The sequence below is a fragment of the Xyrauchen texanus genome, chromosome 37 (assembly GCF_025860055.1).
Source record: "Xyrauchen texanus isolate HMW12.3.18 chromosome 37, RBS_HiC_50CHRs, whole genome shotgun sequence".
In the NCBI taxonomy this organism is placed as follows: domain Eukaryota; kingdom Metazoa; phylum Chordata; class Actinopteri; order Cypriniformes; family Catostomidae; genus Xyrauchen; species Xyrauchen texanus.
The window spans coordinates 24,645,488-24,670,991 of NC_068312.1; the positions used below are offsets into that span (position 1 = coordinate 24,645,488).

Below are 25,504 nucleotides of genomic sequence, written 5' to 3' on the forward strand. Positions count from 1 at the left end.
AAAAACATGAACCACAGTAAAAGTAGTTGACATGACACATATATATCGACATGACAGTATATTCCAAGTCTTCTGCTGAATCACTGAATGTAATGAATAGACTGAAATTTAATGCGACAATGAAATATTTCCTTTTGTGTTCCATAGAAGATAGAAAGTCATATAGGTTTGAAGTGACATGAGGGTATGTAAATGATAACACATCCCTTTAAGGTGGTCATGTTAATCTTTTCACCAAAATCATGATTTTACTCTAAAGCACTTTGTTTTCTTGTGCTACAGGCTGCTTGCTTCACTGCTCTGGGCTTCATCTTTATGGGCATGAGCTTAACGTTCATCTCACTGGATTGGATCTACGGGGAGAACCGAAGTGGGGGAGGTCACTAATTTTCACCCAAAAAACAGTAAGGGTCCAAACAGCCTGTTGAGAGAAACACCACCTGAGAGAAAGCCAAACATTACTTAAAGGCTGCTGGACCAATCTCACCTCAGATCTGTTGTCCCACTGAGTTAGGAAAGGACTGATGTCCTGCCATCTTTAAAATTAAATGTGAATCAATCCTATAATGTTTCATGGTGGATGATTTCTGGGGGACACAGAAATGTCATGCCCTTTGAGGCAGTAGTGTGATCCTGTGATCAAGAAAACAGTAATTTCCCTTTAAATGCTCCGTAACAATAAATTATGTTGGTTTTGTTGACGGAAGCCCCAAAAAAGCTTTAAAGTTGTGCAAAGAAGGATAAAATTTGAACAACAGCCATAAGGTACAGCTGAAGCCAAAAAAATTAATGACTGGAGATGTTTCATTCTCCTGCAGAGGCCAAAACACTTACTTTTGTCTTTTGTCCCAGTTAAGTTCAGGACATAGTCCCAGAGTGCAATGCTAGGGAAATAGAGAACAATTTATTATCCGTCTAAAAATGTTGATCCATTACACTACAATAAGATTTGTTAAAAAAACAAAAAACAGTCAATGATGACCAGAAATCAAAAACATCCATAATCTCAGAATGGCTTTGATAAAGGCTGCAGACCTAAACTGAAACTACATACTGTGTATATATATATATATATATATACAGCAGATATACTGGCGGCCAAAAGTTTGGAATAATGTACAGATTTTGCTCTTATGGAAAGAAATTGATACTTTTATTCACCAAAGTGGCATTTAACCGATCACAATGTATAGTCAGGACAATCATAACTTCTTAAACTACTTCAAAGAGTTCTCATAATAAAATCATCCACATGCAGCAATGACAGCTTTGCAGATCCTTGGCATTCTAGCTGTCAGTTTGTCCAGACACTCGGGTGACATTTCACCCCACGCTTCCTGTAGCACTTTCCATAGTTGTGGCTGTCTTTTTGGGCACTTTTCTCGTACCTTAAAGTCTAGCTGATCCCACAAAACTCAGTGGGGTTAAGATCCAATAATGTGTTTCTTCGCCCACTAACCTTTTCTTTTTGTTTTTTGTTCTGTTTCAAAAGTGGCTTTTTCTTTGCAATTCTTCCCATAAGGCCAAGACCCCTGAGTCTTCTCTTTACTGTTGTACATGCAACTGGTGTTGAGCAGGTATAACTCAATGAAGCTGTCAGCTGAGGACATGTGAGTCGTCTATTTTTCAAACTAGACTCTGATGTACTTATCCTCTTCTTTAGTTGTACATCTGGCCTTCCACATCTCTTGCTGTTCTTGTTAGAGTCAGTTGTCCTTTGTCTTTGAAGACTGTAGTGTCCACCTTTTGTATGAAATCTTTTTTGGCAATTTCAAGCATTTCATAGCCTTAATTCCTCAAAACAATGATGCTGGTAATGAGGCCTGTCTAGATTTGATCAAAAATGATCTTTTTTCCAAATTGTGATGGTGCTGTTTTGTGACTTTGTGATCAGCTGAAGGCCACTTTGGTGAATTAAATGACCAATTTCCTTCCAAAATAACAAAATCTGTACATTATTCCAACTTTTGGCCGCCAGTGTATATAACTTTGTCCCTGAAATATTGTGTGATATAATATGCACTACAACTGTTAAACAGACAATCAGCTTTATTTGTTTTCTGCAGGATAGCATTTCTTTTGTTAGACAAATGTGAGGTACGTACAGTTGCAATATTTTATGATCTAGTGGGGTAGAATATCATCTTTTGTTTTAGTTAGGGAACAGATGGATATCTTCAAGCTCCATTTGATGAGGTGCTTAGTTACAATACTGTGATTTGCACAGGTATCCAATGCAAGCAAAATCTAACCTGTGAATTCAGTGACTCTTCTGGTTTTACTAGGTTTTATTTGGCATGAGGATTTACTTCTATATACAGTGCCACAAAGTGTTTATATAGGGCTTAAAAATACTATACTGGGAATAAAGCAAAAACATTAATTGGAAGAAAAACTAAATATGAAAAGTCTGTATTTTTTAATAACTGTTATTTTATATATATATATAGCTATATAGCTTTGATTTATGCAATGGTGCCAACATGATTTACCAAGACTTTTAACAAGACTTTTGACCGCTTTTCCTCTTGGTCTTCTGTAGACTGTGAAACAGTGCAATGCTTTTGCAAGTGACTTCAGGGCTCATATACTCACTGCGTGCAGCTCAGGCCTTTGCTAATACCAAAAAATTATGGTAATCCCTCTCCTCGCCAAGTTCCCAGTATCCTACAATGCCTATTTATTTAGATTTGTGATTTATTACACAGATTAGCAATAACTCTGTGCTGGTTAGTTATATATATATATATATATATATATATATATATATATATATATATATATATATATATATATATATATATATATATATATATGGTGGCAAGTTAAAAAGACTTGCAGTTCCAGTGTGAAACACAACACACTAAAGAGCATTGTCAGTTGAATTTTTTTTTTTTTTACTGCTTTTACATGTGCTTTTACTTTTGTAGACATGGTTTACTGAACTGGCCTTTGACTTTTGTCATACTTGCTGTTTTCAATAAAGATTGTACAGTCAGTATTAAAAACATGCATTATGTTCCTGTTTATTTGTCTATTCCCATTGATTAGACTTTTAGTACAATATAATTTGTAATTATTAAATGTACAAGAAACTTCACTGTGTCAGTATAATAAATAAAAACAACTGTGTCAGTCAGATAAAAATGAAAAAAACAATTATTTACACACAACATTTCATACTGTTATTTGTCCATTTTTTTGTATTATGTCAAAATATTGTAAATAATATAATGTTGTATATAATATAATATAATAGAAACATATTAAGAGTACTTGGGCTAGACTTGCTTGGATAAAATGGATCGCCTACAGTACATGATTATACTGCATATTTTAAATAAATTGCAAATATGCAATATTTGTTACATTTTATTATAATATATTCTTTAATTAATAGCAGGTTATTATATTCCTTTAACATAATTACTTATATATATATATATATATATAGTATGTGTTTTGTAGTCATTGCATGAGAAAGCTTCACAGTAATGGACCCTTGAAATAGAACCTCAAATTTTTTTGTAATGCTCCACATAATCACCCTAAAAACAGTCCATCTTAGCAATTACCAACTTAAAGATTCAGCAAACCCCCAAGACGCCCCTCCTTCATTTAAACTAAGAAACACGTGCCTGTCCACAGCAGTCAGAGAGCAGATCTGCAGTGGTTTTTGTTCTTCCTGTTCTCTTTTGCTGTGCTACGTTGACATCAGATCACAGAACACGGAAGCTCCATATCCTTTGAGCATTCGCCTGTCTCAAAAAGGCTTATTAAAGGTGCTGTGGACACTGTGAGCAGAGCAGGGGCCCTAGTGTGGAGTCCCAGGATCTGGGTATCCATATCATACAGGAGAGATGAGCAAAGGAAAAACCAAGGGCCAGGAGAATGTGCTCAGTTCTCTCCTCGGTAGCCAGGAGAATGAACGCCTGATAGATTTGGTGGGAAGAAGATGTGTGGTGAGTCAAGAAAATTTCATTGGAAAACCAATCAAAGATTAGCATTTTGTCATTTTGATAGAAGACGTATTGGGATGTACGTCACTCTGTAAAAGTGCAAACTGTTAAAGCATATGCAGTGAATACAACACAGACCAAAGAGATGAGGGCTGCTACTCTCTTTTGACTCAAAGGTCAAAGTAACACTCGGAATAGTGCATTTATACATCATTCTCTGTGGCTTCAGAAGATTTGCGGTTTCTTTCATACTCTTTCTGCACATTGAACAAGATGGACAGATTGTGTACAAAACAACTCACCTGTGACAGATTTCAGTTCTGAGAGCTAAACTATTCAATATAGTGTGATTCAATTTTGTTTGCAGTTCTTCAATTTTTGAGAGGAAAACCTCTAGTGTCATTAGTAAAATTTTGACTGATCTTCAGATAATGTGTGTTTTTTTTTTACAAGATTGTTGTCCTGTTTCCAATGATGAATGACATATGTGACAGCAAAATTTGACTGGAGAGTAGCAGGAAATGTTGCTTGAGGCCACTTCCTGTTGTTATAGAGGATGACGATATCTCTGTTTGCACTCATTGTACTTCACACTGATTACCCTGTTTTATTATTGTTACTTTTGTGTTTGTCTGTTGTGTGTGTGTGTGTGTGTGTGTGTGCAGACCATGGCCACGGCAGTAGTTCAGTTGTGCATGGCTCTTCCTCACAGTCCGACCCAATGGAGTCTCCAACATACAGGAGTCGTGTGTTTTATTAAAGACAATCCTAACCGCTCATATTACATCCGGCTGTTTGATATCAAGGTTTCAAATTCTGATTCAATTTTTTTCTTATTAAAAGCACCTTTATAAGCCTACTTTTTTAAAAAAATTTTTTTATGGAGAAGTACACTTTGAGAATTCTAATGTAAAACATAAACTGTTGGGTAGATTACTTCTGCAGTGTAATCTGCTACTGTACTGATTTCAAATGACACAATTACACTTGTAATATCTAATGCAATGTTTTTTTATTGCACTTTTCAGGAAATCTAATTTGATTACCTGATCTAATTGGATTACTGTTATAACATGTTTTGATGAAATACATATTTTTTTTTTGTATATTAAATGAATATTCTGGGTTCAATAAAAGTTAAGCTCAATCGATAACATTTGTGGCATAATGTTGATTACCTCAAAATTTATTTCGACGCATTCATCCTTTACTGTAAAAAAAGCAAAAATCGAGTTTAAAGTGAGGCATGTACAATGGAAGTGAATGGGGCCAATTTTTGAAAATTAAAATACTAAATTTTTCAAAATCGTAGCCACAAGTTCCCCGTCTGTCGCTCTCTCAACGTTGTGTTGGAGAAGCGACACTAGGGGTCTTGCTTGAGCACCACATATGCCTCTGAACTATGAGAAAAGGCCCCCGGAGTTCATTCAGAAATTTTCTTCGGAGCCGATGGTTGTGCATGCTGTTTGCTACGAGTCACACCTGTTCCTGTATTCCTTTGACGCTCTGCATGCTGTCGGATCGACAGCGGCTTTCTCCTTCCTTGCACGCAGTGCAGTTTGCCCCTGTGCGCTTCGACAGCGCAGAGAAAATTTTCTTAAAAGAGATATTTTCACTAAAAGAGCAATACTCAGCGGCGTTGAACGTCCTTTTCAGGACACCTCTTTTTAAAGATGCCTATCCGCCCCTGTGTAGTTCCTGGATGCAGTAGAGTTCCCTCCGCTTCAGACGGCCACAGGCGTTGTCTTGTGTGTCTGGGCAACGATCACACCGAGGCTGCGTTTGTGGATGGTTCATGCTCTCACTGCGAGGGCCGCGTTGTGGTTCAATAGAAAGCAAGCCACTCCAGCCACCCCCCGCATCGCTCCATCTTCCCACGGGATTGAGGACGATGCCGCTGACGCTGGAGGCGATCTGGGGATGGCAGCGGGTGCAGCTCCGCCGGGTACGCCCTCTCGGACCACCAGCCCCCCAGCACGTTCGTTGACTCCCGTCCCTGCTCGAGGCAACAGTGGCTCGCCTCACAGCCAGCCTGCCTATCCTCTGGAGCTCGAGGTGGATGAGCTTGCCACTGCATCGGAGAGCGCAGTATCTGACGCAGATGAGTCCCCTGGGCTGCGCCTCGGGCCAGCATGCCCAGGCTAAGTCTGACGCTCAGATGACGACATGCTTTCCCGGGTCACCGCCAGCGTGGGCTTGGACTGGAACCCACCGTCCTCCCCACAGCCATCGCGGTTGGATAACTGGTTCCTGGGGTCTGGGTGCCACTCACAGCCACGCCCCCCCCTGGTCCCGTTTTTCCCAGAGGTGCATGATGTGCTGACGTCATAATGGAGAGCACCCCTCTCCACTCGTCACAAAGCCACTCGCTCATCCGCTCTCTCTACCCTCGACGGCGGAGCGGCCCATGTGTACACGGCGATTCCCCCAGTGGATAGGGCTGTTGCGCTCCACCTGTGTCCCAGAAACTCTACCACCTGGCGGGGTCGCCCTGTGCTCAATTTCAAGGCCTGTAGGACAACATCCACGCTGACCTCGAAGGCCTACATTGCCGCCGAACATGCCGCTTCCGCCCTGCATGCTATGGCCCTCCTGCAAGTCCACCAGGCCAAGGCTCTCAAAGAACTGCACGTGGGTAGCCCTGATCCCGATGTGCTGCAGGAACTGCGCTCATCGACCAACCTGTCACTCGGGCAGGCGATGGTCACGTTCGTGGTCCAGTAACGTCATCTGTGGCTAAACTTGGTTGAGATGCGTGAGACCGACAAGACTCGCTTTCTCGACGCCCCAGTCTCCCAGTTCGGCCTCTTCAGCGACACCGTCAAGGACTTCGCCCAGCAGTTCTCCGTGGTGAAGAAACACACGGAGGCCATCTTTCACATCCCGCCTTGCCGCAAGTCTGGCGCCATAGGCCATGCCCCATCTACTCGCCGAGGGCGTCCCCCTGCGAAGAAACACCAGGCTGTTCCGCCTCAACCTGGGCTAGCTCTCAGTCCACGCGTCAAACGCCCCGCAGGAAGCAGATGCCCCCCATCTCACGGACTCCCTCGAGGACCCTGAAGGCTCCCAGGCGCTCCTGAGATGTTCGACCTAGAGCCCAAGATGTTAGATGTTACCCAGAGAGCAAGATGTAAGGCCACTCCTTCACCCGGTGGAGGGCCGGGATGAGAATCTTTTTTTGAATTCATTTCATTTGCCCCACCCTACCGGGGCTGCGGTACCCAAATTCTCAATAATAGAGCTATTTCCTTTGTCTCTGGATCACCTGGCCCGCAAATGTCGTTCTCACGGCACTCTGCACCAGATCTCAACAGTCCCAGCATGCTGGACATGGACCCCCCCGCCTTCAGACCCACGACTGTTCCCCTGCCGGCCGGTTCCGACAAGTTCAGAGGACGCCTACACCGGACCTCCTCCTCAGTCGCTAACCCACCCCCTGCCGGGTGTGTGGAGCAAGGTAAGTGCAAGGTAAGCCCCACCTGGTACGTCAAAAATACGTGTCCCTTTGGTGCCCCTAGCACGGAGATTGGATGCGTTATTTTCACTTCCCAATCCGTCACGCTGGCTGGCCCGGACCATCCGACTCAGTTACGCAATTCAGTTTGCCAGGCCCCCTCCCCCCTTTGCAGGCGTCTGCTTTACTGCAGTATACGGCGAACATGCCAAATCCCTGCGCGCGGAAATCACTACTCTTTTACTCAAAGACGCGATAGAGCCTGTCAATCAAAACCAGAAATGAAGAAGAGTTTCTACAGCCCTTACTTCATTGTACCCAAGAAAGTTGGCGGATTACGACCAATATTGGACTTGCGAGTTTTCAACCGGACTTTGCTCAAACTCCCGTTCAAAATGCTCACGCAAAAACACATCTTAACTTGCGTCCGGCATCTAGATTGGTTCGCAGCGGTAGACCTGAAGGACACGTACTTCCACGTCTCAATTCTGCCTCGACACCGACCCTTTCTACTGTTCGCATTTGACGGCCAGGTGTATCAGTACAAAGTCCTCCCCTTCGGCATGTCTCTGTCCCCTCGCATCTTCACGAAAGTCACAGAGGCAGCTCTTGCCCAACTCCGAGGAGCCGGCATCCGCATACTCAATTACCTCGACGACTGGCTCATTCTGGCCCACTCACGAGAGTTACTATGCGCTCACAGAGACCAGGTGCTCAGGCACCTCAGCCGCTTGGGGCTTCAGATCAAGAGCAAGCTCTTGTGCGCTTTCTCTCCCAGGAGATCCCACTCATTAGGATCCCTGGATGAGTCCTCCCTAGCCCTTTTGGGTCTGCAGTTCAGCGGAGGAACTCGCCGACCCAGTCCACTACGGTACTTAATCTACCCTGTACTGGAATAGGTGCTCCACAGGTCAAGGACTCCTACGCGGACTCCCCCTGTGTGTATTATCCGCGGTATTGTCCCCTTACAAAAGTGGACCCGTGTCTCCCTTAGGCAGTCCCAGCTGCCCTCCTGTCACCATGTTGTAGAAACTCCCCCCTCCTTGAGGCTGGATCTACCACTGTGCCACTTTCCACATGTTGCCTAAAAACCCAAGTGATGTATTCACCACTCTTACCTCCCCTTCCTGGCAGGTGTGGTCTCCGCAGGGTCTTTTCCCCCTGAAAGAATAGGAAACTGGGTAAGACCCCCTTCCCTCGATGCATGTAAGGGCCCTGGACGTTTATTGCTCTATGCAGAGAAACATAGAGAGAAAAGAGGCCCAGCCAGGCTCGGCCCGTTCCCAGGTTGGCAAGCGTCGCCTTGTTCCCCTGTCTAGGGTAACCAGAAGGATTCTTATGACATTTTTGGGGCATTGGGGAAGGGTACGTGCAGTCTGACACAGCTGGTCGCCTGTGCACGTGAAATACCTGCCGCTCCTGTGTGAGCAGAAAACTGCTCAGCGCATGGCGTGATTTAAATTGGACCCCTAGTGTTGCTTCTCCGACACAACGTCGAGAGAGCGACAGACAGGGAAAGTCTAGGTTACGTATGTAACCTCCGTTCCCTGATGGAGGGAACGAGACGTTGTGTCCTCTCGGCCACGTTGCTGAGCCAAGTCACTATAGGGACCGGACCATTTCCGGCTCCTCAGAAAAATCCTGAATGAACTCATAGTATTTCCTCGCCTTTATACCCATATGTCTGGGGGCAGGGTAGGCAAATACTGTCTGCCAACTTCTCATTGGCCTTTTTTCATAGTTCAGAGGCATATTCGGCACTCAAGAGAGACCCTATTGTCGCTTCTCCGACACAATGTCTCTTTCCCTCCATCAGGGAACAGAGGTTAAATACGTAACCTAGACGATATAAGCAATATATTTGTAAACATGATTTTATTATGACACAATCGCTTACTAACCTTTTCTGTGAAAAGTTACAGCCAATTTTACAACTTCATTGCAATGACGATGCAATGTCCATAAAGCCTAAAACCCTAGAATGACTGTCAAAATTACAATTTAAATCAATTTAAAGCTCAAATAATACATGAGTTTTAAAGGAAGAATTAATGTGTGCTTTTATAATACTACCGTAAAATTGGCCCCAATTTCCACTGTAGTGCCTCACTGTAACCTTGATTTTTGCTTTTTTAAAGGAGGCAAAAATATATATATATTTTTTGTTAATCAACATTTTTCCACAAACGCTGTCGATAGAGCTTAACGTTAATTAATCCAGGAATATTCCTTTAAGTACCAATTTACACACACTTCTTATGTTAAACATTAGTAAACATGAAATTAACCCCCACCCCCTTCAGAATTTATTTAAGGGAAAGAAATCTGATAGGTAATATAATCGATATGTTATGATGTAATCCATAAAAAATAACTGCAACTGTAATCTGATTACACACAATTCAAAGTGTAATGTAATCTAATTACAAGTACTTGATTTTTTGTGATGTGATTACATAATTCAGGTTACATGTAATCTGTTACCACCTCAAATTGAGAATACTCAGCAGATTCAGAATCTCTGTGCATTTCTCAAATCCTATAGTAGTTCAGGATAATAAACAGATTTAAATGTAGTTTTCTGAAGTTATACAGATTCTGTTAACTTGACCGCAGAAGACCTGAGACCAAACAAACTAAGATTAAATAAAGATACACTTCTGCTTTGAGCTCTGAGTCACATAGATTCAACTTAGTTTTACAGTTAGCACCTATAAGATTTTGATCAGTGTTTGTGTGTTTGGGTGTTGCAGGAGGGTAAAATTATTTGGGAGCAGGAGCTGTACACTCAGATGACATATTCCTGTCCTGTGAAGTTCTTCCACAGTTTCGCAGCTGATGTGGGTACAGATGCTTTTACCAATCTTAAATTCAACCAGATCTCCACTACATACAGTCAGACACAATCTTAATACCTAATTGCTTTTTAAGCCATTCTGAGATCATCAGAAATGTCTCCTTATGTTTAATTAATTGAATTAATAAATTATTAATGAATTAATAAAATAAATTGAATAATTAATTGAATTAAACAACAAATTAGAATTATGTTAATACTGAACATTTATTTCTATATTCATGCATGTGTGTATTGTATAAAATTGTTTAAATAAGTGCCAACCCAAGGAGGTGAACCATCTTTGGAATGCTCCCAGGCAGGCTGGGCAGCTATTACCGATGTAAACAAGTGGCATAAAAGTACAGCTCCTATCTACTTAAATGGGGAAAGAATGAAATCTCCAAAATGGTTGGACAAGATTACAATCAAAGAATATATTTTAAATCAGAAGAAAAATCTGATAATGCTATCATAAATTGTGCTTCTTTAGCTTAGATTGCTAAAAATGCAATCGAGCTGACTGGCAGGTGAAGTCTTTATATTAAAGCTGATTGGCTTTTTTACCTGAAAGGCAGTACTTCCTCTTCTACATCCATTGGGCATTCCACATTATCCCATTCATTTTAATAACAGTGGCCTGTCTCTGCTTAACTGTTTCTGGTACAAAATATGTGTGAAAAGTGTAATATAAATAAAATAAACTGATTTTAATTTGGCTGTTATATTGTTAATTATTAGTTTACTTTAGATATTGGATGTGATTGTGTTTAACTCCATATCTTTCCTCCTGCTCTGTTGTGCTGGGGCTTCCACACTGCTCTGCAATCACAGAATATAAATTGAATAGAAGAATTAGCAAATCTGAAATTGCCTCAATGGTTCTGCTAAACCTGTGGATAATTAGTGATGTTAAAAGAGTTTTTACATCACAGACAGATGCATTTCAATCTAAATTTTAAATTTATTTTGCTTGTGTCTCAGGACTGCCAAGTAGGTTTGAACTTTGCCAGTGAGATGGAAGCTGATTTTTTTAGAAATGTTGTTGAGGAGAAGATTAATCAAAGAACCAACCGCCACGGTCAGTTTCTGTCATTCTTACAAATCGAATATTGTATATGTATCATTCCACCTAAAGCAATTAGTATTTTATCAGCTCCTTATGTTTTTTTTTTTATTTAGATAAAAGACAGCAAGCACCGACCGAAGGTAGATATGTCTACAAGTGTGAATTGTTCAATTCTAACTGACAATTTCAAAGTTGACAAGAATTGTGTGCATTTTAAGGTTGGTTTTGTTTTGAATGACAGAAAAACAGGTGCTGCAACCAATTCCTCCAACAAATGGTGAGTAATTTTTAAACCCTGGATCTAATATATTTGGTCCAAGAAGTCATCATGCAGTGATTACATGGTGTAATGAATTTCAAGTAGTTTAATAATGAGTGACTATCACTGCTTTTGGACCAGGTCCAGTTTCACACCCAAATGTAGTAGCGACAGTGGAGATCCAGAACCCAGATATTGTGGCTTCAAGGTACCGCTCTCCCCCAGTGCCCACACCTGCACCAGCCTCACTCTCCTTCGGCAAGAAGGACAAAAAGGGAAAGAAGAAAGCCCCAAGGCTTACTAAGGCAGATATTGGAGCTCCTAGTGGATTTAAGTATGTTGAATCCTACCATAAGCATATGTTGGACATTCACATTCACTTTTTGTTCTATTTGCTTGATATTGTTGTTGCCCTCCTCCCTCTTTAGACATGTCACTCATGTCGGGTGGGATCCAAACTCTGGTTTTGATGTAAGAAATGACTTTTTTCTCCTTTTTGCTCAATCCATACAACAAAAATCTTTAAAATGTAGTCACCTAAACTATTTGAGGCTTATTTTATTCCCAGAGTGGAAAATAAAATGACAACCAACATTAAAAAAATTTATGAAAAAAGGACACAAACAACACAAAGACAAATTAAATTAAAAGATGCTCTTAAAAGGATAGTTTACCCAAAAATGAAAATTCTGCAATCATTTATTCATCCCCTTGACATTCCAGACCTGTATGACTTTACTTTTGCGTGGAACACAAAAGGATACCCAACTTTTTTCCATAAAATGAATGGCCACTGACGCTGTCGGTTCCTAACATTTTGCTTAACATCTCCTTTTGGGTTCCATGGAAGAAAGAAAGTCATACGCTATTGGAACGACATGAAGGTGAGTAAATGGTGAAACGGTTTTCTTTTTTGGGTGAGCTATTTCTTTAAGAGTGAGGCTTTGAAAGGCAGATTAATTAACACTCACTTTGGCCCATCTAGACCAACAATCTCGACCCCGACCTGAAGAAACTGTTCAGCTCTGCTGGTATCAGTGATGCCCAGCTGGCAGATAAAGAAACATCTAAGCTCATCTATGACTTCATCGAGCAATCTGGGGGCCTGGATGCAGTAAAAGAGGAAATGAGGAAGCAGGGTGAGTTCATTTTAGCTCCCTAGAAACACCTGATCAGTTTGAACTTTTAAATATAACATTTTATATTGTTTGATAAGAATAGAACATTAAAAATGGGCAATTCTGTCATAATTTACTCACTCTCAAATGGTTCCAAAGAATGTTAGCCTCAGTCACCATCCACTTTCATTGCATCTTTTTTCTTTACAATGACAGTGAATGGTGACTGATGTTAACATTGCCTAACATCCCCTTTTGTGTTCCATGAAAGAAATTAATTCATAGGGGTTTGGAAAATTAGGTTGAGTGAGTGAATTTTCCGAGTAACAGAATAATCATTTTTGACTGAACTATTGCTTTAATGTTCTGCTGATATTTGTTGCCCTTGCAGATGCAATAGCGACTTCTTCTCGAGGTCATTCTGACTTGCCTCCTATCCCAGGAGGTACTCGTTCTGCCCCCGCACCTCCTCCACCCCGAAGTGGGCTTCCTCCACCTGCACGGCCTGCTCCACCTTCACGCAGTCCTGCAGCTCCACATCGTGTCCCGCCACCACCTGCGCCACCTGGAGGCAGACATGGGCCTCCGCCCCCTCTACCAGCCAATCTCCCACCTCCACCACCCCCCAGCCACAGTCACAAGCCATCTCCTCCTATGGGTGGAGGCCCACCACCTCCGCCTCCTCCCCCACCTCCTCCTCCACCTCCTTGTTCTTCGGCCCCTAGCTTGCCCAGTAGCCCTAGCAGCTCAGCTCCACCTCCCACCTCCAGTGGAGGAGGACGAGGAACCTTACTGGAGGAAATTCGTCGTGGACGTGCGCTAAAGACTGTATGTGACACACATAAATATGTACACAATTCATATTCTTACAAACAGTAGGTCAAATATTAAAGGAATTTTTCAGGTTCAGTACATGTTAAGCTCAGTTCACAGCATTTGTAGCATAATATTGATTACCACAGAAAATATTTTCAACTCGTCCCTTGGCTAATATTAAAAAAAGTCACAGTTACAGTAAGAAACTTACAATTATAATGAAATGGCCAGTCTATGAACATTTAAGTACACACTGTTTTAAAAGTATAGCCCCAACACGTAAACATTATACACGCTGGCATGTTTTAGTGTGCTTTAATGATTTTAAAGAGACAAAAATTGCCTACAGGGTTTACCAGTGGTGCGTCGTCATGGGAATGAAGTTGTAAATTTGGAAAAAACTTACTATACACAGATAAGGCTAGTAAGCAAATATATCACCCTTAAATCACGTTATCATGTACAATGTATATTTTAACATTTATGGACTGGCCCGCATTAATGTCCTTTGCAATTCCCTTACTGTAACGGCTATTTGTACTTTTTTTTTTTTTTTTGCAATAACCATGATGCCACAAATTGAGCTGATGATTGATTTTAACTTGTATTAAGCCCAGAATATTGCTTTAAGACAACAGGTGCATACATGCATTCTGCTCCATTGTTATATGGAGTAACAGCATTACTGTGTTTTGTTCTGTGTTTATGCATAACCATTATATGAGCAAATATCTGGTGTTTATTTCAGGTGACTGAGTCTCTGGACTCTTATCCTCCAGCTCAAGACCAGTCCTCAGAAGGCATTGTGGGAGCTCTGATGGATGTGATGCAGAAAAGGAGTAAAGTCATCCATTCCTCAGGTAACTTTATATATCTATACATTTATAAGAGAGCAATTGTATTTGAATGTATAAAGAATGTTAACAAGGTTAAAAACAAGGTTACAATATTTAAATCTGCAGTTTAAATGATATAAACCTGACATACCTCTTTAAAGGGATAGTTCACTGACAATTGACAATTCTGTCCTCATTCACTCTTGTAGTTCCAAACATTTCTGACTTTCTGTCTTCCATGGAACACAAAAGGAGATGTTAGCCTCAGCCACCATTCACTTTTATAGCATTTCAGTTTTTTTTTTAAATACAATAAATATGAATGTTGACTGACTAAAATTCTGTCTAACATCTCTTTTGTGTTCCACTGAAGAAAGTTATAAAGGTTTAGATCAATATGATAATGAGTAAATAATGAATTTGTATTTCTGGGTGAACTATCCCTTTATGAAACATAAGTCAATAAAGCAGAATATTACTCAAAGTTTAAAATGTACGTTTATAGTGTTTTATTACTATAATTTGGTGATCCCTTGGAGTTCTTCTTTAGCACCTGAATTTTATTAGGTAGTGTGCATGTTTTAGCCTTAGCCTCTTAGCATTTGAATTAAGAATTAGAACCAAACAAATACTCTCTGGCAAAGTCCACTACAAGCAAACTATCAAACTCTTTACAGTAGATACCTTTATATGATAAGTATGTGAGGATTTTTGAGCTTTGATTCACAGGTTCATACATTGATAATGTCATACAATCAGGGACTAAAAACAAAATGTTTTTCATTTAATTTTTCGATCCGGTCAGAAGTTCCAGCCTCCTTTCCAAATGGTAACTGGTTAGAACAAAATATAAATGGTTATTAACGTTAAAATTACATTACTCTGTGCAGTGGGTGGGTGCAATACCAATTGCAGTGTTGCCAGATCTTGCAAGAGAAACAAGCAACCTGGTCTGGAAAAACAAGCCTAAAATAAGCCACTTGCCTCATCAAAATAAGTGAAAATAAACAATACAAATTTTAGTGCGTGGTGGATTTATCAGCATAGAAATCATAACAAGCATACAGTTAATTAAAGGGATAGTTCACCCAAATATGAAAATTATCTCATTATTTACTCACCCTCATGATATCCAAGGTGTGTTTTACTTTCTTTCTTCTTGTTACTGACGTAATCTCACGTTCATCTTTCGGTTGAGACATCCATGATAAGCTCACAAATGCACCATTGTGAGTAAAGAAACAGATAAATACAGATCTAAACCAAAAACCATCCAAGCTACTGTACAGTGTTCCTCCTACTCAGTTGTAAACAGCATTGCTCTTCCATGTGTTTCACATGTGCCTCAGTTCTCACATGTCAACGCGATTACGTCACATGCGTATACCGCTGCTGACCAGAAGTGATGATTTACAATAAAAAAATATGGATCTTTTCCACACAAAACATGATCGTATCGCTTAAGAAGACATTCATTTAAGCTGACTGTCTGTGATTTTTGGAGCTTCAAAAGTAGAATCACCATCCACTTGCATTTTAAGGTGCTACTGGGCTACGATATTTTTCAAATTTTCTTTAAATGTGTTCTTGAGAAAAAGAAAGTCATACACATCTAGGATTAAATGATGAGAGAATTTTCAATTTTTGCGTGAACTATCCCTTTAACAGATAAGTATAATTTTATTTACAGATCTGCTTCACATTCAAAACTCAACATTATCAAATCTGTATGATTGCATCATAATGTATCTAACAATAATTCAGTGAAGACTTGGAAACAACTGAGAAATATACTTTTGTATCTCTAATAATGTATTCATTGTATCTGGATTAGCCATGCGTGTATATGTAGTAATTATACATTGTTGTTAAAAAGGTCTTCATTCACAGAATGCAACATCCACAACGGGCAATTAGGCAAAGAAATGTGTTACGCAGCAGTTTCCTTCAGAATCAAAGCACATGTTACATTTTTTGTACTGCAATAAACCCTTTGGCTTCTTGAAAAAATTATCGGAAAGAAATTAACCGATTATAACTGTTTACCAGCATTTTAAAATAAAGTTTTCACACTGGAACATTTGAATCACTTTGTTCTGATTTTCGGTTACGTTCTGAAAAAAATATTTTGTTCTTTTTCAGTTTTCGTTCCTTGAAACGTTTTTAGTTCCTGCATACAAGTATAGACTCTGCATACATATGTTCTTTTTTGTTTTCTTTGTTTAGGAGATGAGGATGATGATGGAGGTGATGAAGAGGATGATGATGAATGGGATGACTAATGCTGCTTTCTGCCATTAATTTACATGCATATGCCATCGAAATCAGCAAACATGAGCTGACAAAGTTTTTCTGTTAATGCTTCATCTGAAATAATCATTGTAACATTAGGTAGGAGATCTTGATATAACATAAGATTAAGACTGCACTGATTGATCTGCAGATCTTCCTGAAATTCAATAAAGCAAAATAGTTTTAGCAATATGTTCATCTAATATTGGTGTTCAGTGATCCTACTCCATCTTAAAGAAAATAATCCAAGTCTATTGGAAGTTGTCTCACTCTGTGGTCTTTGGTCTGTCTATCTATAGTTTTCACTTCAAAGTATCTTAGTAGTAGTTCAATGCGAGTTCATTAAGGAGGAGGAAGGAACATCAGCTGAGCCAAACCAGGAGTGGCATCAGATTTTAGGAAAAAACACTCTACTGCAAAGCTCAGCCACAGTTTTATGGACAATTCATTCTGTGTGGGAATACTTTTAACCATTTTGTAACTACCCTTTTCAGTCTTAACATGATAACTAATGTTTTTCTTTCAAACCAGGAACTAAAAAACAGAACACTAGCACATTTATTTGCAGAACTTACCTTAAAATGGGAACAAATGCACTTTCAATTGTTCCAGAGCAAAAACTTCATTTTTAAATGCTGTTTAATTTGGTTCAAATCATTTTTAATGAAAATTTTTGAAATCAAAGTCTAAATGGTTTCTCACAGTACATTTTCAGAATCTACACCACTTTCTGAAGCTCTCATTCTTTTGTTGAACATGATAATCATGTGCTTTGAATCTGAAGGATTGGCCACTATATAAAATTAATAAATATACATGAATGATTAATTCAGATGCATGGAAAAATATTGAGGTAAAAAGTAAATTTATTAGTTGTTTCCAAGTCTTCCAATTATTGTTAGATATGATTAATATAGATTTGATGCTGCCAGGTTCTGACTGAGAATAAAAGAAATGAACCATTATAAATTAATTTAAAAATCTGCCCCACAAAATATTAGGTTTAAATCCAAACGTGTACACGTACTTTGTGCATGCATGCAGGAGAGAGAGAGAGATATTTTCAATATTAATTGATTTTAGATGGCCAGATGTATACTGTATATGAAATATTTTTGGGTATACTTTTAGTATTAATAATACATTTATTGAAAAGACATTATTTTATATATATATTTCTATACTTATTATGAGTTCTCTTATTTTGACCTTGTTTCCTTGTTTTGATTTTAAAAAGAATGTTATTAACCATCATTTTATTTCATTCAAACTGGTTAGCAATTGGAAAGGAGGCATCGGAACACTCGAAAAACATTTTGTTTTTAGTCCCTGATGCATAATTCTTGAAGCTGTATGTAAAATGTACTGTAGATCAGTGGTCCTCAACCCTGATCCTGGAGGCCCTCCAATATCTCCTCAATCAAACACTCCTGATTCAACTCATCAGTTCCTTAGCGGAGACTCCCAAGACCAGAATTAGGTGTGTCAGAAAAGGGAGATATACAAAATGTGCAGTGTTGGGGGACCTCCAGGAACAGGGTTGAGGACCAATGCTGTAGATGTCCATGGGACACGGTTTGCTCCCTCTGCAGGCATAACAGGGAAGTAAAAAAAGAAAAAAGTCAACTCAGGATATAGCGCATAATGAAAACGAATGTGGTTAGACAGTAAAAAGAACAAAAAATAACTACATTGAAAACAAAAACAGCAGTTTATTGTTATTGCTTTAAAAAACACCTAGCAGGACTTCCAAACCCAGAAATACCATGATAATAAAATAATATATATCACAAACAATCACATGAACAAAAACCTACACAAACATGTCAATACAAACAGAAAATATTTAGGAAGCAACCATAATTAGGAAGGTTCTGTTTAGTTCAATAACCAACACCAGATAGAAAGATACAACAGGACAAATAAAGTCTATGTGGTGTTACATTTCCTCAGAGACAGACAGTGGGCCATTCTGCACAATAACATCTCTGTGAAGAAGAGACAAATGTGGTTTGAACTTGAGCAAATGTTCAGCACCCTTCAAGACCAGATAACATGTCTGGGGTAAAAACCACAAACGGAGTTCTTTATACTCATAGTCATTATAAATATGCCTCTACGGAAGAACCTCTTATAACTTCTGATGCTGGCATTAGTGTTCTATACAAAGTATAGCTGAACACTGAACTCAGAAGAAAATTGTACAACACATTTCCTTTGCCTGGTCCTTTAGTTTGGTGCAAGGGATAATCCATGGAAAGTGCTCAAAGAGGTACACGTTTCTGGCTTAAAACACTCTCTGCAAATGTGAATTGGGTTGTATGACCATTTCTGGAACAATTATTCTTCCTATGCCAGCTCATGCCAGCTGTTTTATACATAGCTTTTTGTGTATAAATTAATCTTATGAAATGAAGATTCATTAATTATGCATTCATTTTTTTTTATATGTAATAAACAATGTATGCAAACTAGTTATCCTATAGTTTGATTCAGCTAATTAGAATGATTCCAAAAACATCTACCTCTTCCTCCAGAGCATCTCTCCATGTGTCCTGGTCCATTTAAAAACAATACATACAATGACAACTTCCACCAAAACCAGCCCCGTCCCACCACCAAAGAGCACAACTCACATGAATATGTACACTCTCACAATAAATATGTTGTATGGTGTGGGTGAAAAAGACAAAAAGGAAAGAGAGGAGGTTAGTACGCATACATACATTTTCTATGTACATGTGTCATTGTCACACAACACAAAGCACAGATACTGTGTTTATACACAAGTAAAAAATATAACCACATTTCACCATTGACAAATTGTGGAATACAAGACATTGAAGAGCTGATTATGGTTTGCAGCAATGCTCGGTGAGAATGATTTAATTGGATTTTAATCAGTGTCCCGAGTCAAAGCTAGAAGAACACCCCTGTCCCATACCTGCTGTATATACAACAGTCCAGATCAGGAAAGGACAGTTTGCTGATAGTTGTTTGGGAACAAACAGGGGGAAACTCACTGGTATTTTTTTGTTGTTGTTGCTTTTTTTAATTAATGTAAAAACCAAAAAAAAAAAAAAAAAACATTTGCAGATGCTTTACACTACAGCTAATGAAGTAGAAGGACAGATTTTATTCATCAGAACGGAGACAATTCTGATCCCTAATTCCAATTAAGCATACAATCTTTTTTCTTTTGCAAATCCTTGTTGTCATGACTTTGATTTTGGTCCCCAGTCTTGTCCAAATAAAACATTTACCTTTCCAGGTCAATGATTTAATTATAACTATTACAATTGGAGCATTTAGTTTCATCATGAATGAAGAAAAACATTCAATATTTTAATAAAAAATACGTTTGGTTTTGTTTGAAAATCCTTATCGCACATGTAAAAAAAGAAAAAAAATGTTAGTATTTGATTAATACTCATACACCAACATGGTTAACCTCGCAGAATCACAGTTTTCAGGCTTTCGATTTCTGTCTTTGATCAAGACTAAAATAATATAGACGTTCTCTAAGGACATTACTATAGAAAACTATAAAGAGTAAAAACTTCAATGATACAAATTATGTCAAGATATAGTGTGTCATAATTATAGTCTTGCAACTAAGTACACCCAAGCATCCTCAGGGAACTTTGTCCAAATGCGCCAGAACATTCCTCCCATTGCTGTATTTCATGGTCTGGTGATTTAAAGACTACCGATTGAATCAGTGATCTTTAAATACAAACCCAAATCCTTTTTGCAGCTCTGATGCCTCTATAGCAAAACTGTTTTGGAAATTTCTGGTAGCATTTACACTGTTGTCGTCCATGTACTGAACTTTAGATATAGCTTATATTATACATAATACGGCAGTAGTTTTGCTGGTTTGGCTGGACAATTTGTAGTAATTTAAAGTACAGTTAAAATGATAAAGCACTCTGTTCAAAACTCACCATAGAGAAAAACAAACATAAATGGGGACATGAGTATATCATAGCTAGAGTAAAATCAGTTGGGGGCACACAGAACATTGAACTGCATTGCCATGCAAAGGCAAATCGCAGTAACTCCGTATGTCCGATTTATGCATAAAATCCTGTCTTTTATGCTTTAATCTGTCCTGTGACAAATGCACTTGGCTCGACTATGCTTAGATTCATCTACATATCTAAGCAGTGTTTACTATGTGTGTATTTAGTAGGACCAACAAATAACTTAGTAGATCAGACTAAGTGTTGGCATAGTCACTGCATTTTGCCTTTGTAGGGCAGTACTCCTCAACATGAAAACGAAAACTGATTTCAGACACAGTCTGATAAATCTAAAGAATAAATTGATCAATCTCATAAATGAATCAATCAATTAATTAAAGGTGACAGTACATAGTGATGGGACACATTGTTCACAGAGAAGATGGGACACACCAGAGTGGCAGGCGTTTCACGGACCATGTCCAGATGGTCCTCTCACTGCTCCTGTGGCCCCTCCTCTTCCTGTTCGCCTGTGTGTCTCCGGTTGTTGCGTTTAGGTTTGTGGGCTTGGCTCTGGATCTGCTGCCTGTAGGTCTTGCAGTACTGGTTGATTAGACGCACCTCTGGCAGTGGGTGGAGCTGGAGAGGGGGTGGGGATGGAGGGTGATGCGAATGATGGCGATGGTGCTCGGATTCAACGGGGATGTCCGGCTCAGCCAGCGCCTCGACAATCTCCCGGTCCAGGATCCGTAGAGAGATGCGGGCCACGGTGTGTTTGAAGTTGTTTTCGGTTGCCTGGCAATGGTAAAGCCCTGCATCTGATTGGGTGAGAGATTTCAGCAGGATCCCATGACCAGTATTCAAGAATTCTTTATCTCGATTAAGCTGAAAGGAAAGGAATTGTTATATTGTTATACATGAATTGATAATAACTAGAGGACCCTTACATAAATGTTTTCTGTACACAATAAACAAATGTTCCAAGTAATATAGCACTGTTTTATCTAGGGTTTCTATCTTAGATCATTTCAATGCAATTAAGCAGCATTTTTAGAGAATGTTACTGCCAGGATCAGCCAATAGCGATGTACTTTATTTGTGTTATTACAAATGAAACATTTTAATCCTGTTAGTAAATGCATTAGTAATCTGATTATGTTTTTACCCAAATATGAAAATTCTGTCATAATTTACTCATACTCATGTTATTCCAAACCCACATTCTTTCTTTCTTTCTTCCATGGAGATGTTGGGCCAAATCAGAATTTAGTATCCCAGTTTACAGTTGCATAATACCAGAATACTGTATTTTTAACAGTGTGAAAACCTCCTTTTAAAAACTGAAATAGTGATTTATTGGTATTGGAACACCAAGAACGGGTGTCTTACTGCTTTCCGTTTGCCGTCCTTCTGGTAGAGCCATTTAACAGAGGCCTGAGGAGACCTCGGCTGGCACTCCAGAAACGTGCTGCTCCCCTCGACCCCAAACTGCACTGTCTCCCTCAGACGCTTCTCTACTGAGAGGGTCAGAGAGTGGCCATGTTCAAGTTTCTGAAAATCTCCTGCACACTGTGAAATTATAACATACATTATAAGAGCCTGTTTACAAACCTTTAGCATTGAAGCCTCTGCACTGGCGTAAGGGATCTCCGTGTTTGATATCCTGTCTCCTGCTTCTCCTGAGGATTCGGTCACAAAAGTTTAAGAAGGGTTAAAAGAGCTTACAACTACTAACCAGGACTTTGTTGTTCCTGTTTCAAGACTAACTGCAATCACCACACTGTAAACCCTAATGATGTTATTACTGGAGAAATCAAGTCGTCATAAACATACTTAAAATGTCAAGTTTTGGGCTTATAACTCAAACAAGTTCCTTTAACTTGTTTTTCCTAAAAACCATTCAAATACATTGAGTTTTTAGCCCTTTTGCAGTATTATTTGTTGTTTTGTTGCAAATTGTTGTTTTGTGTGTTGACAAAATGTAGGTGAAACTCTGTTTCAGTTCTCTTGTGCAAGTGCAACTGAAGTGCAGGCATATGTGCATTTCTGTGGAGAAATACATTTATTTAATGATTAATTAAATCTAGAATCAGTTATAATCTTCATTATAATCTTCATCTTCATAGCTGTTATGACATACATTTAAGTTCCATTCAATTAAAATTATTACATTGAAACAACAACATTTAAATAGCAAATTTACTCACATCTAGTTAGCTTAACTTAAATATTTAATTTCATTCTACATGAAAAACAAGTTAAGTGAAATTAATTACACAAGTTTTGGAGACACCATTACTCAATTTCAATTGAGGACACAAGTTAGTAAGTCAACTTATTTGGGTTTTCAGTGCAGAGTTTATAAAGATTTGTTGAAGGCCAATAGAGACTTCAGTCATAATGTCAACAGCTAATTTGCCATGGACTCCCTCAGGAATTACCAATGGGCTTTTATAATATTCGTTTTTGATTTACGGAGTAAAATAAGGTCACAGTTATGCCATTATTACACATACATTTTCAAAGGTATATGTGAGTTTATGTGCTTTACGACTGATGAAAAATTCAATGAACAACCAAATGCATTCTTGTGCCGGAATGCAGGCGTCTCCAGATGGGTAAGCTCTTTTTAATTTAACATGGCATCTAAAAAATGTGCCATTCCCGTGAGAAGTTAAATAAACAGCAAGACAGTGCAATGGTCAAAGACCATCTGGCACATGTGGTCATACATAATTATAGACACACAAACTCAAAAAAACCCTGATATATATATATATATATATATATATATATATAAAATCCCACATATTAACAACTACACATCTCTCTCGACTGCCTCTCCCAGAGAGCCCTCCAAAAATGCCCCATTTCCCCACAAATGAGTCTTTTTATCTTTCATCTTCTAGATGACCCTTCCTCAAAAGCTGCCACCCTCTCCATCTCAGAGCACCACTCCTGAAATGGGGGCACTCCAGCCGACCTCCATCCCCTTTATCTGTCTGGCAATCACGACACAGGTTAGGACCCAACTCTTTGTGTCTATTCTCAACATCGATGACCGCTCCATCGCCAAAATTACAGAGTCTGGGGCAAAATAAAACCCAAGTGCCCAATACATCACACACAAAACTCTGAACCTTCAACCTAAATTCTTGGATCTTAACACACCACGAAAAGACATGGGTTGTGTCTCCATCCTCTGATCAGCATCGCCAGCTGGTGGTTGTGTCTTTATTGCCAAGCCTATACAATCTAGAGGGGGTCCAATAGAATTGATGTAAAATCTTGAATCTTGAATGAAGGCGCACCCTTGTATATAGATGAAGGCTTGATGTTTTTTAGAATCCTAGCCCAATCTCCCTCCTCCAATACCCAATAAGTTTAAATCTGTCTCTAATAATCTCTTGATAGAAGTTAAAGCTCTGTCCCCCAGACTCTGAATTAGCAGGGAGTAATACACTGATGCCTCATGACCTTTTCCAAAAGCAGTAATCACCACTCCCAGAGTGTCTGCCACTTAAAGGGGGTGTATGCTACTCCCAAAAATAGTACAGAGCATATGGCACAGCTGTAAGTACCTAAAAAAACTGAGATCTGAGAATCCCAGATGTTGAACCAAATTTTCAAAGGATCTGCACTCTCATATAGGTCACCAAGTATAGTAACCTCCCTCACAGTCTACTCTGACCAGCAGAAACGGGACTTAATACATAATTTTGAGTTCAAATTGAGGCAAAGTTTAAAAAATGTCAGAATTAAACACTCTGGACACTTTTGTCCATACCAAGTGCAAATGCGAGATAACAGGGTGTAACTTAACTTTTCCGGTTAGTTTGATAGAAAGGCTTTGCAATGGCGAAATAGGGGCAAGGACTTCCTGTTCAATACAAAACCAGGGAGGGGCTCTCTCAGGTGGAAGCGACCAGTGAGCCAAATGTCTGAGACAGAATGCATAATAATAAAAAAAGATCTTAGGTAGGCCTAGCCCACCTTTGTCAATCGGCCTATACAGCTTACGGAAATGTAATATTTGACAGTTACCTTTCCAAATGAAGGACTTCGCTATGCAATTAAACTGCTTGAAATAAGAGAGGGGGACAAGCACACACTTAGTGTCAAAGACAACCCATGTGCTCTACAGTAGGTAAATAAATGTGCTCTGACCTCTTGGTAGCCGGGGTGAAAGCAGAGCAGGTTTCTCCATCCCAAGCACAATAGGGGTCTCTGGCCAGGCAGCAGTCTGAACAGGCCTTGCCATAAACAGCACACCTATGCAGGGACACCTGGGTAAGACCCTTTTCTGATGACACGTATAACTGTTGCTGTAAAATACAAGAGACAGACATAATGCTTACAAAGAACACACTGTCATTTTTCAGTCACAATAGTCATTAAAAATGACTGTAGATCAGTGGTTCTCAACCCTGTTCGTGGAGACACCCAACACCCTAATGATATCTCCCTAATCAAACACACCTGATTCAACTCATCAGCTTGTTAGTGGAGACTCCAAAACCTGAAGTGGGTGTGTCAAAAAAGGGAGATATAAAAAAATGTGCAGTGTTGGAACCTCCAGGAACAGGGTTGGGAACCACTGCTGTAGGTTAACTGCTTTTCAAAAATGAATTGCATACATTTAGCAACACAAAGACAAATACTTATAAAATAAGATGAAAGAGTTTTTAATATTGTTGGATATACACGGCAAAAAAAATAAAAATATTGTGTTTTTGTCTTGTTTTCCATTAAAAATATCTAAACATCCTTTAAACAAAATCAATTTACTTGAGAAGCAAAATAACATAAGATATAAAGTCTTATTTTCAGAAAAATCATAGTAAGGTTTCATCTTCAAACAAGAAACACATTTTTCCAATGGGATAAGAAAAGTGAACAA

The 25,504-nt window shown here is 39.2% G+C and overlaps 3 protein-coding genes across 5 annotated transcripts in view; 2 read left to right on the plus strand and 1 right to left on the minus strand.

Moving 5' to 3' along the window:
- LOC127630629 (sodium-coupled neutral amino acid transporter 3-like) overlaps positions 1–431 on the plus strand; it is a 38,800-nt gene extending 38,369 nt beyond the window's left edge. The window contains exon 16 of the mRNA XM_052108256.1: positions 283–431. Coding sequence (XP_051964216.1) covers positions 283–387 — 105 coding nt within the window. The 3' untranslated portion in view covers positions 388–431. The remainder of the gene's footprint in view (positions 1–282) is intronic.
- Positions 291–17,427, plus strand: LOC127630628 (actin nucleation-promoting factor WAS-like). 2 transcript variants are annotated; one of them, XM_052108255.1, is made up of 12 exons: positions 291–404; positions 4,625–4,765; positions 10,167–10,253; positions 11,234–11,330; positions 11,432–11,458; positions 11,560–11,595; positions 11,719–11,911; positions 12,006–12,048; positions 12,563–12,716; positions 13,087–13,523; positions 14,260–14,371; positions 16,574–17,427. In XM_052108255.1, the coding sequence occupies exons 2-12, from the start codon at positions 4,628–4,630 to the stop codon at positions 16,627–16,629; spliced, it is 1,380 nt and encodes a 459-aa protein (XP_051964215.1). In that variant the 5' UTR covers positions 291–404; positions 4,625–4,627; the 3' UTR covers positions 16,630–17,427. The 2 variants fall into 2 exon arrangements, with proteins under 2 accessions (XP_051964215.1, XP_051964214.1); XM_052108254.1 differs by lacking the exon at positions 291–404 and adding an exon at positions 3,641–3,962 and having other exon boundaries at positions 16,574–17,426.
- An 845-nt stretch (positions 17,428–18,272) lies between these two features.
- Positions 18,273–25,504, minus strand: part of LOC127630906 (semaphorin-3F-like) — a 66,357-nt gene continuing 59,125 nt past the window's right edge. The window contains exons 15-18 of one of the 2 annotated variants that reach the window (XM_052108766.1): positions 24,772–24,929; positions 22,216–22,283; positions 21,994–22,118; positions 18,273–21,489 (exon numbers count right to left, since the gene is read on the minus strand). In XM_052108766.1, the coding sequence (XP_051964726.1) occupies positions 21,100–21,489; positions 21,994–22,118; positions 22,216–22,283; positions 24,772–24,929 (741 nt within the window). In that variant the 3' untranslated portion in view covers positions 18,273–21,099. Of the gene's footprint in view, positions 21,490–21,993; positions 22,122–22,215; positions 22,284–24,771; positions 24,930–25,504 lie in introns of both variants that reach the window. The other variant, XM_052108765.1, reaches the window with a different exon arrangement.